This window comes from Dermacentor andersoni, chromosome 4 (genome assembly GCF_023375885.2).
Source record: "Dermacentor andersoni chromosome 4, qqDerAnde1_hic_scaffold, whole genome shotgun sequence".
NCBI lineage: Eukaryota > Metazoa > Arthropoda > Arachnida > Ixodida > Ixodidae > Dermacentor > Dermacentor andersoni.
Genome location: NC_092817.1, coordinates 224,865,279 through 224,880,547, shown reverse-complemented (window position 1 = coordinate 224,880,547; position 15,269 = coordinate 224,865,279). Strand labels below are relative to the sequence as shown.

General features: G+C 45.5%; 1 protein-coding gene across 11 annotated transcripts in view; it reads right to left on the bottom strand.

The window, feature by feature from the left end:
• Nucleotides 1–15,269, bottom strand: part of LOC126538440 (DENN domain-containing protein 2D-like) — a 423,989-nt gene that overhangs the window by 164,688 nt on the left and 244,032 nt on the right. For all 11 annotated transcript variants that reach the window (XR_008613950.2, XR_008613951.2, XM_050185285.3 and 8 more), the window contains one exon: nucleotides 606–712. Coding sequence is in view for 9 of the 11 variants with exons in the window: in XM_050185285.3 (XP_050041242.1) it covers nucleotides 606–712 (107 nt within the window). In the remaining 2 variants the exon portion in view is untranslated. The remainder of the gene's footprint in view (nucleotides 1–605; nucleotides 713–15,269) is intronic.

Sequence of the window (15,269 nt, the reverse complement as noted above, 5' to 3'; positions counted from 1 at the left end):
CTATGGCCCACTCTGTTGACCTCCGGGATAACGATAGCGTGCTGTAGGTTTCGGAAGGCAGCATGAAAGGAACAAGGCTTTCATTCTGATACTTCTTTGATGCAGGCTCAGCACAATTTTCTACTAAAATGCTCTTTTGGAGCAGCATGACGCAGACTCTCGGTGCAATTTGGTGCAACTGCTCCACCACTGAACACGGCATGACCATGACAACTGGCTGGCCCATTGAACATACAGTTTATCTGCCCAGGGTTTGTTCACAGTATATCGCACTGTTTGAAAAGAAGCTCAGGTACTTGTGGCCATTTGCAAAATTTTCCTTGACTGAGCTAAAATGATCCAAACTAAACGTGTGCCTGATGTCAGCTGTAGGCTCCAATATGATTTCTACACAGGTAAATATGTATAACGTGCTCTTAGTTGTGGTCTGAGCTCAGCCTCAGTAGGTGCTTCAGACAGTCTCCAAGTTATGTCACATCAAGTAAGGTTTTTTCAACAAGTGGCCATTTCATTGGTTGCACTCTTACAGCAACTCAAAAGTACAGCATGTGGCAGGTACAGCAAGAAGTGCATCTGCGGCCACCATGATTAGGGCGAGCACCCACCTGCTGTCCTCCGAGACCAGAATGATCCTCCTCTCCAGGATGAGCGATGAGACAATCCGCATTAGCACGAGCGGCTCCAGCATTGCAAGCAGGGGTGTCAGTCGTGCCTGGATAGTCCGGAAAAAAAGAAGAGCTGGTAACAAAGCTGGCACTCCCTCGGCTAACATCATCACAGCTGGTGCTCCTTGGCTGCCAGCTGCTAGAGTTATCATTTTACTGGTTGCAAGAAATGTGCTACACGCCCTCCAAAGGAAGTAGAGGTTGTGGAGGAAGCATATCTCCTTCATTTATAGCCAATACAGTGTTGGCTACCAAATGTGGTTTATAATGCAACTGTTACTGTCGAAAAGCTAGAGGAGTTTATTGGTGTTTTGTTCCATCACAGCCATGGCTTGGAACCATAAAAAGTAGTTTGCAAAAGAGAACATAAATAAATTCGCAGACAAGATTGTGGGTGTTGACCTCAATTTGAAGTGCCAACCAACCTACTCAGGAGATCTTAAAAGCAGGAAAGATTATGTGCTGCACAAAAGTTGTGTAAGTATAGCGTCAATACAATGACAGATAAAAAGCTGACATTCCTGACAGTCTTGTGAAGGGTGAGCCTTGTGATTTTGGTCCTTATTTCATGCTACGACACGCATTAGGTTTTTAGTTTCCTTTTCGTTTCTTTATGTCTGTTGTCCAGAAAGGACAGTGTATCTGTCATATACCAGTCATAGCAGCACCAACATGTAGCAAGTTCGGCAGTGAATTGAGAGTGCCAGACAGACAAGGAGTGGCAAATCAAGTGCAAGGATTGTTCACAGTAATCGCTAGAGGGGTGTGTGTCATATAGTGCAAGCAGGTGCGGCGAAGACCAAGTAATCAGGAGACGCAATAAGGCAGCTTTAGCAGTACCATATCTATAATGCTCACACCCCCCATATCGGCCATCAATAATAATTTTTTTCTTTCCTGTATTGTCGCGGCGGCTTCCTAAATTACCGCAGCGGCTATCATGTGCTTGTTGCAGCTGGTGATGATGATAATGCACGGCAACCGAGCACACTATCAGTGCATGCAACCACAATCCAATCCAATTCAAACTAAAAGTGGCGAGCTCTTCACAAGTTTGTGAATGTTCCGATTTACATGAGGACAGCTAACACTCACATAGTGTGTCTTCATGTCACTTCACCAGAGGGCGACATTTACAATATGCAGCCGTTTTCAAGCTGAAGGGGAACATCAATGTCCACTATGCTGACAAGGCTTGCAATGAGAAAATGATAAGCGGCGTCTGCATTGGCACTCTGAATAGGTTGGCCCAGAATCAGATTACTTATTCATATAGTGACTCCAGGTTCAGATACTGTCTGCAAACAAAAGGCCTTTGCAATTCCTGTTAGTGTGGAACTTGTGCTGTTGTTACAAGGGTAAATGCTGCTGGGTTGTAATACGAGAGTTATTCAAAAAGAGCCGTTTGGTCCCAATATATATATATATTCATTAGCAAAAGTCTTTATTGGCGGTTTTAGCTTAGTACAAGCCTACGTCACTTTTATAAATGATCATGATCATCATCATCATCAGCCTATTTTATGTCCACTGCAGGACGAAGGCCTCACCCTGCAATCTCCAATTACCTGTGCCAATCCTGCCTCAACCGATCTTGTGCCAACCGATTCCAACTAGTGCCTGCGAATTTCCTAGTTTCATCACCCCACCTAGTTTTCTCCCATCCTCGACTGCACTTCCCTTCTCTTGGCACCCATTCTGTAACCCTAATCGTTCACCGGTTATCTAACCTATGCATTACATGACCTACCCAGCTCCATTCTTTTCTGTTAATGTCAATTAGAATATTGTCTATACCCATTTGCTCTCTGATCCAAACCACTCTCTTTCTGTCTCTTAACACTATGCCTAGCATTCTTCGTTCCATCGCTCATTGCACGGTCCTTAACTCATTCTCAAGCTTTGTCAGTCTCCAAGTTTCATCCCTATACGTCAGCATTAGGAAAATGCACTGATTGTACCCGATCCTTTTCAATGATAATGGTAAGCTTCCAGTCAGGAGCTGACAATGTCTGTCGTATGCGCTCCAACCCATTTTTATTCTATGAATTTCCTTCTCCTGATCAGGGTTCCCTGTGATTAGTTGACCTAGGCAAACACACTCCTTCACTGACTCTAGAGGCTGACTGGTGGTCCTGAACTCTTGTTCCCTTGCCAATCTAATCATCGTTATCTTTGTCTTCTGCATATTAATCTTCAACCTCACTCTTAAACTCTCTCTGTTAAGGTCCTCAATCATTTGTTGCAACTCATCTCCAGTGTTGTTGAACAGAACAATGTCATCTGCAAACCAAAGGTAGCCGAGATATTCGCCGCCTATCCTTACTCCTAAGCCTCCCAGTTTAATAGCTTGAATACTTCTTCCAAGCACGCAGTGAATAGCATTAGAGAGATTGTGTCTGCTTGTCTGACCCCTTTCTTTATAGGCATCTTCCTACTTTTCTTGTGTAGAATTAAGGTAGCTGTGGAATCTCTGTAGATATTTTCGAAGATATTTATGTAAGCGGCCTGTACTTCTTGATTCGGTAATGCCTCTATGACTGGTGGTATCTCTACTGAATCAAATGCCTTTTCATAATTTATGAAAGCCGTATAGAGAGGCTGATTGTACTCTGCGGATTTCTCAATTGCCTGATTGATGACATGGATATGATCCATTGTAGAGTATCCCTTCATGAAACTTGCCTGTTCCTTTCGTTGACTAAAATCCAGTGTTGCCCTTATTCTATTGCATATTATCTTGGTGAATATTTTATATAGTACAGGAAGTAAGCTAATGGGCCTATAATTTTTAAATTCTTTAACGCCTCCCCTTTTGTGGATTAGTATAATGTTTGCATTCTTCCAGTTTTCTGGGACCCTTGAAGTCGATAGACACTTTGTATAGAGAGCCACCAGTTTTTCAATCATTATGTCTCCTCCATCTTTGATTAAATCGACTATTATTCCATTTTCTCCGGCCGCTTTTCTCTGTTTCCTGTCTTGCAAGGCCCTTCTGACCTCATCGTTAGTTATATGAGGAGTCTCTACAACCTGTTCATTACTGCTTCGAATGGAGGTACCATGGCTCTTCTGGGTACTGTAAAGGTCAGTATAGAATGCTTCCACTGCATTTACTATACCTTCGAAATTGCTGATATTACTCTGCTTATCTTTCAGTGCATACATCTTGTTTTGTCGTATACCAAGTTTCCTTCTCACTGATTTCAGGCTGCGTCCATATTTTATGGCTTCCTCAGTCTTTGTCACGTTACAATTTCGAATATCTCTTATTTTTGCCTTGTTGATCAGTTTTTACAGTTCTGCGAATTTTATCTTATCTCTTGACTTGGACACTATCATTCTTTGTTGCTACTTTATTAGGTCCTTTGCTACTTGAAAGAGCTTGCCTACTGGTTGCCTTGGTGCCTTGCCTCGCACGTCAATCGCTGCCACTAAGGCTAGCCTAGTTACGGATTCATTCATTACCTCTATGCCATCTTCATCTCACTGCTCTAAGGCTGCATATTTGTTTGCCTGAATTTGTCTGCTTGTACCTTTACTGCATCTAGGTTGGCCTGTTTCTTCTTTACCAATTTTACTCTTTCTCTCTACAAACTGAGGTGAATCCTAGCCGTCACTAACCTATGATCACTAACCTAACATTTCTACATCCTGCACTATGCTGGGATTGGCAGAAAGTATGAAATTAATTTCATTTCTTGTTTCACCATTATGGCTCTCCCAAGTCGACTTTCTGTTGCTACGCTTCCCGAAGAAGGCCTTCGTTACTCGCAGCTTATTCCTTTTTGTGAATTCTACAAGCATCTCTCCTCTAGCGTTCCTAGAATCGACGCCGGAGTTGCCAACTGCTTGTTCACCAGCCTGATTTTCCCCCACTTTTGCATTGAAGTCGCCCATTACTACAGTATACTGAGTTTGCGCTATCTCATTGCCTATTCAACATCGTCATAAAACTGATCTAGTTCGTCATCACGTGAGTGGATGTTGGAGCGCAGGCTTGTGCTACCTTTAATCTATACTGCTTACCAAGTTCTATTACAACTACTGCTACCCTCTCACTAATGCTTTAGAATTCATCAATGTTGCCTGCTATGTCCTTATGAATTTGGAATCCTACCCTGTATTGCTTCTTATCTGGGACACCTCTATAGCAGAGGTCATGACCGTTAGTTAGCCTTGTTTAAGCCTCTCCACTTCTTCTAATCTCACTAAGGCCGATGATATACCAAACAATGTCTGATAGTTCCTCAAAGAGTCCTGCTAAGCTAGCCTCACTCGACAGAATTCGAGTGTTACAGGTCAACAGGGTCAGTTTCCATTGGTGGCCTGTCCGGACCCAGATATTCTTAGCACCCTCTGCTGCGTTGCATGTCTGACCGCCGCCTTAGTCACGTGCTCAGCAGCTGCTGGGGACTGAGGGCCATGGGTTAATTGTAGGAATCATGAGAGAAGTAGCAGTTGACTACTGCAACAAGGAGGCCAATTCCTGTTCTGGTGAGGGAGTGTCTTTGTTGAAGCTTTGTGGGCCTTCCTAGCTTAGTTGTACCTAAATTAGTACAGCCCCACTCGCTCTTGGCATTTTTTGCCGGTGTCAGGCATCACTCCAAGCCTGGAGATTTAGTACACTGGAGGAAGCGAAAGTCGAGCTCACCATCTTAAAAAAATATTACATATATTTCATACAAGGATTCGAACTTCCGACTGTGGCAAACGAGTATCCGACATAGGTGGTGAGGCTACCTTATCGCAGAGAAGTCCAGCCCAGGGGGTCTCACATGCCTAAGAGATGCCTTGATTTACCTGCTATCGGCAAGTTTTCCTGATCGTCATAGGTCGGACAATATAGTGTCAATTATCAGTGGTCCTAACATCGTACTTCTGGATTCTCATGCACGCATGTGGCCATGAACGCCCTTAGGTACACTATATCTTTTTGGCAAAATTGAACAGCACTTAAAATGTGTACGCAAAAAAAAGTAAGAAAAAGGAAAAAGGTTTCAGCGCTTATCGAGAAGCGCCGAGCCGCGTATACATGGAAATGTAGCTTGCATATGCAGTCGAACCGGACTATATTGAACCCATTTACATTGAATTGTTTTATATATAGAACAATTTCTGAACACGGTATAGTTAAAACGAGTATATATAGCAAAAATTACGCTTACATCGCTTACATGTGATGTATTTGGTGACATGGCTCACTGTACACATGCTCTTTGCCTGCGTATCTGTTAACATTTTGTCAACTCTAGAGCAGATGTGTCCTGCCATACCTGGAACCAGCATTCTTTAAGCCATGGACCATTTTATGTATGTACGGAATTACTGCACGTCTTTTTGCTTCTCTTAGTTTGATCACATTCAAGTTCTTTGTGGGCACAATTACCTAATGCCGGAAAGCATGCCTTCGGAAGTAGAGGTAATGGCAGTGCTCGGGAATCCAGCATTCACTAAACGCTTATTCTGTGCATTAAAGGCTGGCTTTGACAAGATTTCTTTAGTGGTGAAATTCTGACAGCTGGCTCCAAACTTCAGCGACACCGGCAACAGCTTCGTCACACTCATCAGAATTTTCAGTCACCACTGGGCATGCGGAAGCCGGCACGTCTGAAGCAATTTCGGATTAACCACTTGCACACAGCCACCTCAACGTCGCCAAGTAATCTTCGGTGTTCTCCTAATCCTTAATTAATGCATCGCCCGGTTTGGGCAACATACAATGCACCACAGCATAATGGCAACTTGTAGACAACTCCCCTGGCACAAGGAATGAAGTGGGCTGTGTGCTTGATACTGCAATAGTATTTTCTTTCTCTCCTTCTGCTGCCTTCTTCCTTCTGCCTGTGCACCTGCAAACAGGTTGCTGTCAATATTGAGGGGCAGAAAACACTATCCGAATGCTGTACAGTTGAACCTAACTATATCAAACTCGTTTACATCAAATTATCCTGTATATCGAATTATCCTGTATATTGAACAATTCCTGAACACGGTATAGTTACAATGAGTAAAAATAGCAAAAATTCCGCTTACATAGAATAAAAATAGCAGCAACTCCCGATATATTAAACGTAAAATGCTGTAAAAGTGACCCCAGAAGTTGGCTTTCCCACGTGGCAGTGGGAAAACCCGGCGGCGCAGCTCATCCACCTGCTCTGCCTACTGCGACCGTGCCACGTTGTGCGAGCCATAGACACCCGTCTGCAAAAAAATGATCATTGTCCGCCCACAGTGCTTGCTCAGACAGCCAATCAGAGGCTCTTGTGTCCTCGTCGTGCAAGATGGTGCAAGTGTGAGTTGTCCTGCTGCTTTTCTGGTTCGTTGTGTCTGCGCCTTGTAGGCCTTCTGCCGCAGTGTTGCCATGATGAAGCGGCAGAATTTGCCTTTCGTCATGAAGCTCGAAATTATAAATCAGGTCAAACACGGTGAGAAGTCGTATGGCCCCGCAGTGTGCATGATTCCGAGGAGCACTCTCTGCACAATCTTGAAGAATAAGGAGGAGATTAGGGCTAAAGTGGCCTAACTCGCAAACTGGTGCCCGTGGCGCCCGACGCGTAAGCATGGCCGTGTACAAATGGTTCATCCGAAATTTCTTCAGACGTGCCGGCTTCTGCCTGCTTGGTGATGACTGTAAATTCTGATGAATGCGACAATGCTGTTGCCGGTGTTGCTGAAGTTTAGAGCGAGCTGTCGGAATTTCCGGAAGCTGTTGACGAATCAATGGTCGATGAGTTTGTGAGTGCAGATGATGGTTTTGCGACCACGGGAGGGCCCAAAAACGAAGACTGCATTGCCGACATCATACCTAGCAAAAGTGAAAGTGAGCACAATGAGGAAAGCAACAGCGGTCCTTTTCCTACATCTTCCGAAGTGATTGGTGCGCTCACTAGTCTGGTGCTTCTGCGCGAGTGCAGAAGGTTGGGGCCTCAGCTGCTCCGACTCCTTGGGCAATGTGGAGATGTGCGTGCGTTGCAGGCAGCGAAATTGCCCAAGCAGAAGAAAATACAGGACTATTTCATGGGAAGCTATGCTATTTTCATACTTGTATGACATTCAATTCTTTAGCAAGCTTATATCGAATTATGCACTATATCGAACTGATGTGTGTTTTCTTGCAAGTTCGATATAGCCTGGTTCGACTGTATACTGAAACTTTCGGCCCCAGGTAAATACTAAGAGTGGCAAGACAATATGGTTCTGAGCTGCGCTTAAAGCAGACGACCTTGAGAGCGCCTAGGTGTCTTCGACCTTTCTACATGTTTGGACATCGCTTATACCAGAGCTAATGAGAAGAAATGGGGGAACGGGCCCTTTAGCTTGCCGGGAGCACCTCATACCCATATGCTAGGAAGTCAGGAATGCTATACCTCATTTAAGCTACAGCATTGTCGTCTGCTATCAGTCACAAATAATTTGTACACTCTGCCCATGGAAGCAAGTGATCATGCTGTTTTCGCTGCGCTCGCAATACAATTCCCGGGGAACACAAACAGAAATATGCAAGTACGAATAAGTGCAAATGTAGACGAAAGGTATGAGGCAAATGCGACCGTTCTGACGTGATGAAAATCTGTGTTAACTTTACAAGTGGTGCTGCTACGTGCTTTTACGTTTTTCTTTGTGTGAATACTGTAAAGCCTTCTCGTCACTTTTCTGTTTCTTTGTGCGGAAATTTTGCATCAACAAGGAAAGCCCGTCTCTGCAGCGTGCCTCGTAAGTTGCTGCAGATAAATTCTTGAACATTTGTAGTGTTATAGAGTGTACAGTGCTAGCATCTATTCGCACATTAGATTTCCTGAATACATTTGGGAGATATGTATAAGCCATACCTAACATTTGTACATGCCGCGATGACATTGTAAAAAAAAATAGACGAGACTCTCTTTTTGTAAGGCTACACACATAGAAATTTGTTTATACAGATCTCGCAAACATATTTGGGGAATCTAATGCTCGAATAGATGCTATAACTGTACACTCCATAAGACTACAAATGTTCCAAGAATTTATCCGCAGCAACTTATAAGGTGCGCTGCAGAAACGGGCTTTCCTTGTTGATGCAAAATTTCCACACAAAGGAACAGAGAAAAGTGAAGAGAAGGCTTTACAGTATTCAAAAGCATGTAGCGACACCACTTGTAAAGTTAACACACAGATTTTCATCACGTCAGAATGGTCATATTTGCGTCCATTCCTTTTGTCTACACTTGCACTTATTCGTTCTTGCGTATTTCCATTTGTGTTCCCGGAAATTGTATTGCAAGCGCGGCAGAAACAGGATCATCAATTGCTTCCCCACACGGAGTGTACAAACCATGTCTGACTGATCGCAGATGACATTGCTGTAGCTTAAATTCCTGACTTCCTAGCGTAGACGTCTGAAGTGCTCCCGGCAAGCTAAGGGGCCTATTTCCCCCATTTTTTCTCATTAGCTCTGGTATAAGCGATGCCTAAATATTGTAGTACCACTGACCAAAAACTAATACCACGGACCAAGAAATGGTTCAGGACAACCTTAACAGCATTAAGGAATAGTGCCACTATTGGTTAACGGAACTTAATCCTGATAAATGTAAACACCTGTCTTTCCACCACCGCCATCATTCGCTTGATTTCCCATATGCAATAGCCAATATCCCTGTACATTCTGTCCTATCATATAAATACTTAGGTGTCACCCTGTCTAACGACTTCTCCTGGGCCCCACACATTACTAATGTAATTTCGTCTGCTAATAAGATGCTTGGATTCTTGCGTCATCTCCGCCATGCCCCTCAACAAGTAAAATTACTAGCATACAAAAGTCTTGTCATATCGAAGTTAGAATACACATCACCGATTTAGAACCCACATCATGCCTACTTTATTAATGCACTTGAATCACTTCAAAACAGAGCAGCCCAATTTATTCACTCTTCATATTCATATGACATCAGTGTATCATGCTTGAAAGCGGCATTGGGTTTATCACAACTTTGACTCCATTGCCGTATTGCCAGTCTTTGCTTATTTCACAAGTTTTTCTACAGTTCACTATGCTGCACACCCTACATTGTCCTGACAGCCCGCATATCTCACCGTATGCGACATCCATTTCAAGTTTCCAGACCATGTGCCCGCACTGTCACTTTTGCCGCCTCATCTTTTTCCCATGTTGCAGCAGGCTGGAACGACCTATCCAACAACATCGCTGTCATTACGTCTTCATCCACTTTTGCGGAAATTATTACAAATAACTGTTTATTGTATTGAACACTATAAGTCATCTGAATGCTTGTTCCCACCCCTTATGTAACACCCTTTGCGGGTCTTTAAGGTAATAAAATGAAATGAAATGGTCGAAGATACCTAGGCACTGTCAAAGTCGTCTGCTTTACGCGCGGCTCAGAACCATATTGTTCTGGCGGCCTGTCTTGCCACTCTTAGTATTTACTCAGGAGCGAAAGTTTCGGTATATATGCAAACGATGGCCAGTGGCAGGCAGACATGACAATAAGTGGACAGCTGCATCTCCGCAGATACACAACTCAGGACTCCTCGGTAAGCGTTGAAACCTTTTTACTTTTTCTTCCTTTTTTTTTTTCTCCCGTGCTTTAGGTACTGTTCAAATTTGCCAAAAATATATCGGGTATCTAGGCGCATTCATGGCCGCATGCGTGCGTGAGAATCTGGAACTATGTTAGGACCAGTGAGAATTGACACTATATTCTCCAACTTATGGCGATCAGCAGAACCTGCTGATGGCGGATAAATCAAGGGTCTCTTAGGCATGAAAGATCTACGAAAAGGGCTTAGACATACACTACTGACATACCTTGCACATAATTTCTAGTGACAACACTATAAAATGTAACTTTTATACATAATGACCGTTAACTTCTAAGCACTTTTCTTATCACTGCGCCAGTGTCTTTAGCGCCTCTGCACAGAAGTTCACCACCTGGGAATTGAACCAGTTGACAATGGCGGTCTTCAGTTTCTCGTTGCCTTCAAACCATTGTCCCCCAAGCCACTGTTTCTAGTGCAAGAGTCACTTGGAGCACGGTTGCTGCTGTAGGGTGGGTGATCAAAAAGTCCCCAGCCGAAACCCTGAACCTTCTCCTTGGTTCGGGCAGCAGTGGGAGGATGTGCATTGTCATGGAAGAGGACAATTCCAGGTGACAGTTTCCCACACCATAAATTTTTGATCACACGTCTCAGTTTGGTGAGTGTTTAGCAGTGTGATGTTGTTAGGACCGTCACGTTGCAAAGCGTGTGACGGGAGGAAGATGGAGGCGACGGTGCAAGATGAGCACACACACAATTATATTAGACGGCACGTAGATAAGTAAAATATCTTAAGCTAGACCCACACATATAAGGTTGTTCGTAAATAGAAAAAAAAAAAATGTAGTCTCACGAGGTTGCGGTTAAGTCCGGAGTGTGGTGACACGTAGAGTCCTTGAGGTGAAACACTTGTTCGTCGAGTGATGACCGGCGCGGAATAGCAGACGCAGCAGCACGGGGCAGGAAAAGGTGGACGGCCCACAGCTCGGTAGACGAGAACAGGCCACTCGGTCGCCCGGCCACCCGAACCTCGCGCGTAGAAGCGGGTTCCACGATGCCGGCAGGCCGACCTGAGGCCTCGTGCAAGGCAACGACCCGAGGCGCTCCTCGTCTCGACGACGGACGCTCGCTCTCCCAAACCTCGCGCGTAGATACGGGTTCGAGGCTGCAGCAGGCCGTTCCGGGGTCTCGTGCCGTGCAACGACCCGAGGCGTTCCCTGTCCCGAAGACGGACGCTCGGTCAGGTGAACCTCACCGGTATATGTGGGTTCCGTAGGCCCGGCGGCCCTAGTCGTGCCGGCGTTCCAACGATCTCCGTTGCGCCAGCCCCTTTTTCATGCGCTGCACGAGCCTCCCTCGTCCTTCTTTTCCTCTTGTTGAGCACGGCCGCAATGTCGTCTGCTCTTGCGCTTGGTACTTTGTGAATACTTCTTCACAATCACCCCCTACTTAAGAAAGTTCTTTCGTTCAAAGAACTTCAGTATACTCGCTGTCTGCTGGTCCACCGTAGCACACGCGCACCACAAGAGTATTGCCACTGCACCACAGTTCCGAGCACCGCACACTCGGTACGTTTGAGTACACATAAAAAATACCACAGTGCTACAATTCCGAGCACCGCACACTCGGTATGTAAGAGTACACATAAAAATTACTACAACACTAGAGTTTCAAGCACAGCACACTCGGCATGATGACAACATTTACAAGTCACAACACCGATATAGGGTGAAAAAAAGATCCACAAAACCAACATGCCAGGAAATGTTGTTCAATATTGAAGTTGCACCGGTTTGAAGTGCTTGCTATGAATCCGACAGACTAGCGTCGACCGCCGCTTCTTTTCCTTGAAACGGTACGCATGTCGATCGTCATTTTCGGTGTCATCAGTCTGACAAGCAGCTGACGCTTTCGGTAATGGCGGTGATGTAGGTGCCCGTTCCTCATACTTCTTCAGTAGATTTACATGAAATAGTGATGTCCTTGTCCCGAGGTCAATAACGTAATCGACGCCATTTATCCTCTGAAGTACCGTGAATGGCCCTTTCCACGTAAGAATCAATTTGTTGTTGTCCGAAGGAAGCAGTAGCAGAACCTTGTCTCCAACAGAGAAATGACGTGGTCTGGCCTTCCGGTCGTAGTGTTTGTTCGGTAAAAGTTTTGCTTTTTGAAGCTCCTTCTTGGCTAAACGACAAGTGTCTTCAAGACGCTTCCGTAGCTCCACTACATACCCGTATGAGGTTTTTGTGTCATCATCAAGATGATCACCTGTCCATAATTCTTTCAATATCGCCATGGGTCCTCTGACATAACGGCCATACAACAAGTCAAAGGGTGAAAAACCCAGGCTTGACTGAGGGACTTCGCGATAAGCAAAAAGCAAGGGTACCAAGTACCGGTCCCATTTTTTCGGGCTCTCTTGACACATCCGTCTTATCATTTGTTTAAGGGTGCCGTTGAACTTCTCCACAAGGCCATTTGCCATCGGATGATATGGAGTTGTTGGCAACTGCGTAAAAGAGAGTAGACGGCTTAGCTCCTTCATCAGGCGTGACGAGAATGATGTGCCTCTGTCACTGGTTATCTCCTGTGGGACTCCCAACCGAGAGAACATCTCTAGAAGTGCCTCAGCTATTTTTTCTGTTTCAATGCTAGGCAGTGCCACAGCGTCAGGATACCGCGTTGCCATATCGACCATTGTCAACACGTACTTATTCCCTTTCTCTGACATGGGAGTTAATGGTCCCACAATGTCAATGGCAACTCTCTTAAACGGGGTATCAATGACGGGAGTATTTGCCAATGGTACTCGACCTATTAGATGTTTGGGAAAAGTCCTCTGGCACGTATCGCACGATTTAACAAATCGCGTGATGTCTGATTGGAATCCAGGCCAGTAGAACTCTTCGCTCACACGGTCTGTGGTTCGCTTTATTCCTTGATGTCCGGCAAGGATCCCTTCGTGAGCCATCTTCATCACAAAATGACGAAGGCTTCTGGGCACGACAAGCTGTTCCATTTGTTTCTTTGACCGCAGTGTGTACTTTCGGTAAAGAATTCCCTCCTTTACAAAGAATTGGACGTCGGCGAACCTCGTCTTCATCTCTTTGTCCACTGCGTCAAAGCATTTACGTAGACTGCTGTCCTCCCTTTGCCTGCTTTTCAAATCGATTGGGCTGATGTCTAGGGGGTTTATAGCTGGTACTGGTAACGAATGCGAACCTGATCTCGTCTGTCTGGTTGTCGCTGCCACTTCCGACTTGTCCCTAGTTTCTCTAGCAGCCGATGATAAAATGTCAGCAGAGATGGATTCATTAGTAGAACCGTTTCCACCTTCTGCTCTAAAGCAATCATCCATAGCGCTCGGTGTAAAAAGATGTCTTTTCCATTCATTGTCAGGATTGGAGGCATTCCGTACGCCTTTCACATTTCCCAGGACAACATCATATAAGGGATTGTCCATGCATAAAACTCTAGTCTTGCCTGTGAAGAACGGTGACGCGATCTCCACGGTTGCTTCAGGTAGCTTCAACAGTCGTCTGTCCAGAAGACAGACCGAGGAAATTTTTCCTGTCAGCTTACTGTCTGGTACGAGGGACCTTTTGACAATAATAGAGTCGCATCCCGTATCTCGCAAGACAGTAGCGGGATGTCCTTCAAGCATACCTTCGGCAGTAGGCATAGACTTCTCGTCTCGTTTATGCGTTTGCGTTCTCCCGCATTCCAAACTTCTGGGAACTCGACGCAAGGTCTGTGTCTCTTCGTTTACTGCCTTGGACATGTCTACTTGTTGCATCGAGCACGAAGCCTTCTCAGTACTGTTGGGTTTTCTGGGGCAGTCACCTGTCTTGTGCCCAGTGCGGCGGCACTTTCCACAGACAGACGTATTTGTATTTGTACCCTTCGTATTGGTCCAGCAATCAGCAGCTCTGTGACCGCGTTTACCACAAAGAAAGCAGCGTGGTCTTTCCTTCTCTTCTTGTCGCTCAGGAGTTCGAGCTTGACCTGGTGGCTTGGTATGTTCTCTCTCGTTTTTACCTTTGCCAAGGTTGATTAACCCTTGCGCCTCCAGGTAATGATCAGTAGCTTCCGCTAGTTTGTCAAGTCCCTGACAGTTCCTTTCTCTCAAAAAGACTGCCAGTTTCTCATGGCAAGTCATCAGAAACTGTTCTGAGACAATCTTGTCCCGCAGAGCATCGTATGTCCGGTCCGTATTGGCCATTTCTTGCCAGTGATCGAAATATCCCAGTAGACGACCGGCAAACTGTCTACCAGTTTCGGAATTATCGGGTTTCGCCGACCGAAACTTCCTTCGGTAGCCTTCCTCCGTGAACCTGAAGCGTTGCAAAAGCGTCTGTTTTAGTGTCGCATAGTCCATGGCATGATCCGGTGCCATTCTGCCGACAACACTCAGAGCTACGCCTGTCAAACAGAGGCTCAGCGATAGGGCCCATTTGTCTTGTGGCCAGCCCTGGCTCGTTGCGACGCGCTCAAAGCGTTGAATGTATGCATCCAACTCATCGCGTTCTTCATTAAATGGTGGAATTAGTTTGTGAGGACTTTGGTAGCTCTCGGTAGCATTTGCGTGCACACTCTCTGTAAGCTGCCCAGCAGCCATGCTACCCGCTGTCGCATCTAACTCCCTCAACTTTAACTTGAGCTCGAGCACTTCCCTTTCTGCCTTTAATCTAGCTAGCGCTTCGGCATCAGCTTCTTTCGCTGCATTGCGTTCAGCCAGACGTGCTTCACGCGCTTCCCTTTCGCGTGCGCGCTCTTCGTCTACCCATTGCTTTAGTGCCTGGCCAGTCAACCCCAGTTCTTTTCCAATTGCCGTAAGCTTGTCTGTCTCCATCCTCACCCGTCAGACACGCATATGCAATGTGCTGCTCTTCTCTATAGCGTAAGAGCAGTCCTGTCGCGGACGCCAGATATGTGATGTTGTTAGGACCGTCACGTTGCAAAGCGTGTGACGGGAGGAAGATGGAGGCGACGGTGCAAGATGAGCACACACACAATTATATTAGACGGCACGTAGATAAGTAAAATATCTTAAGC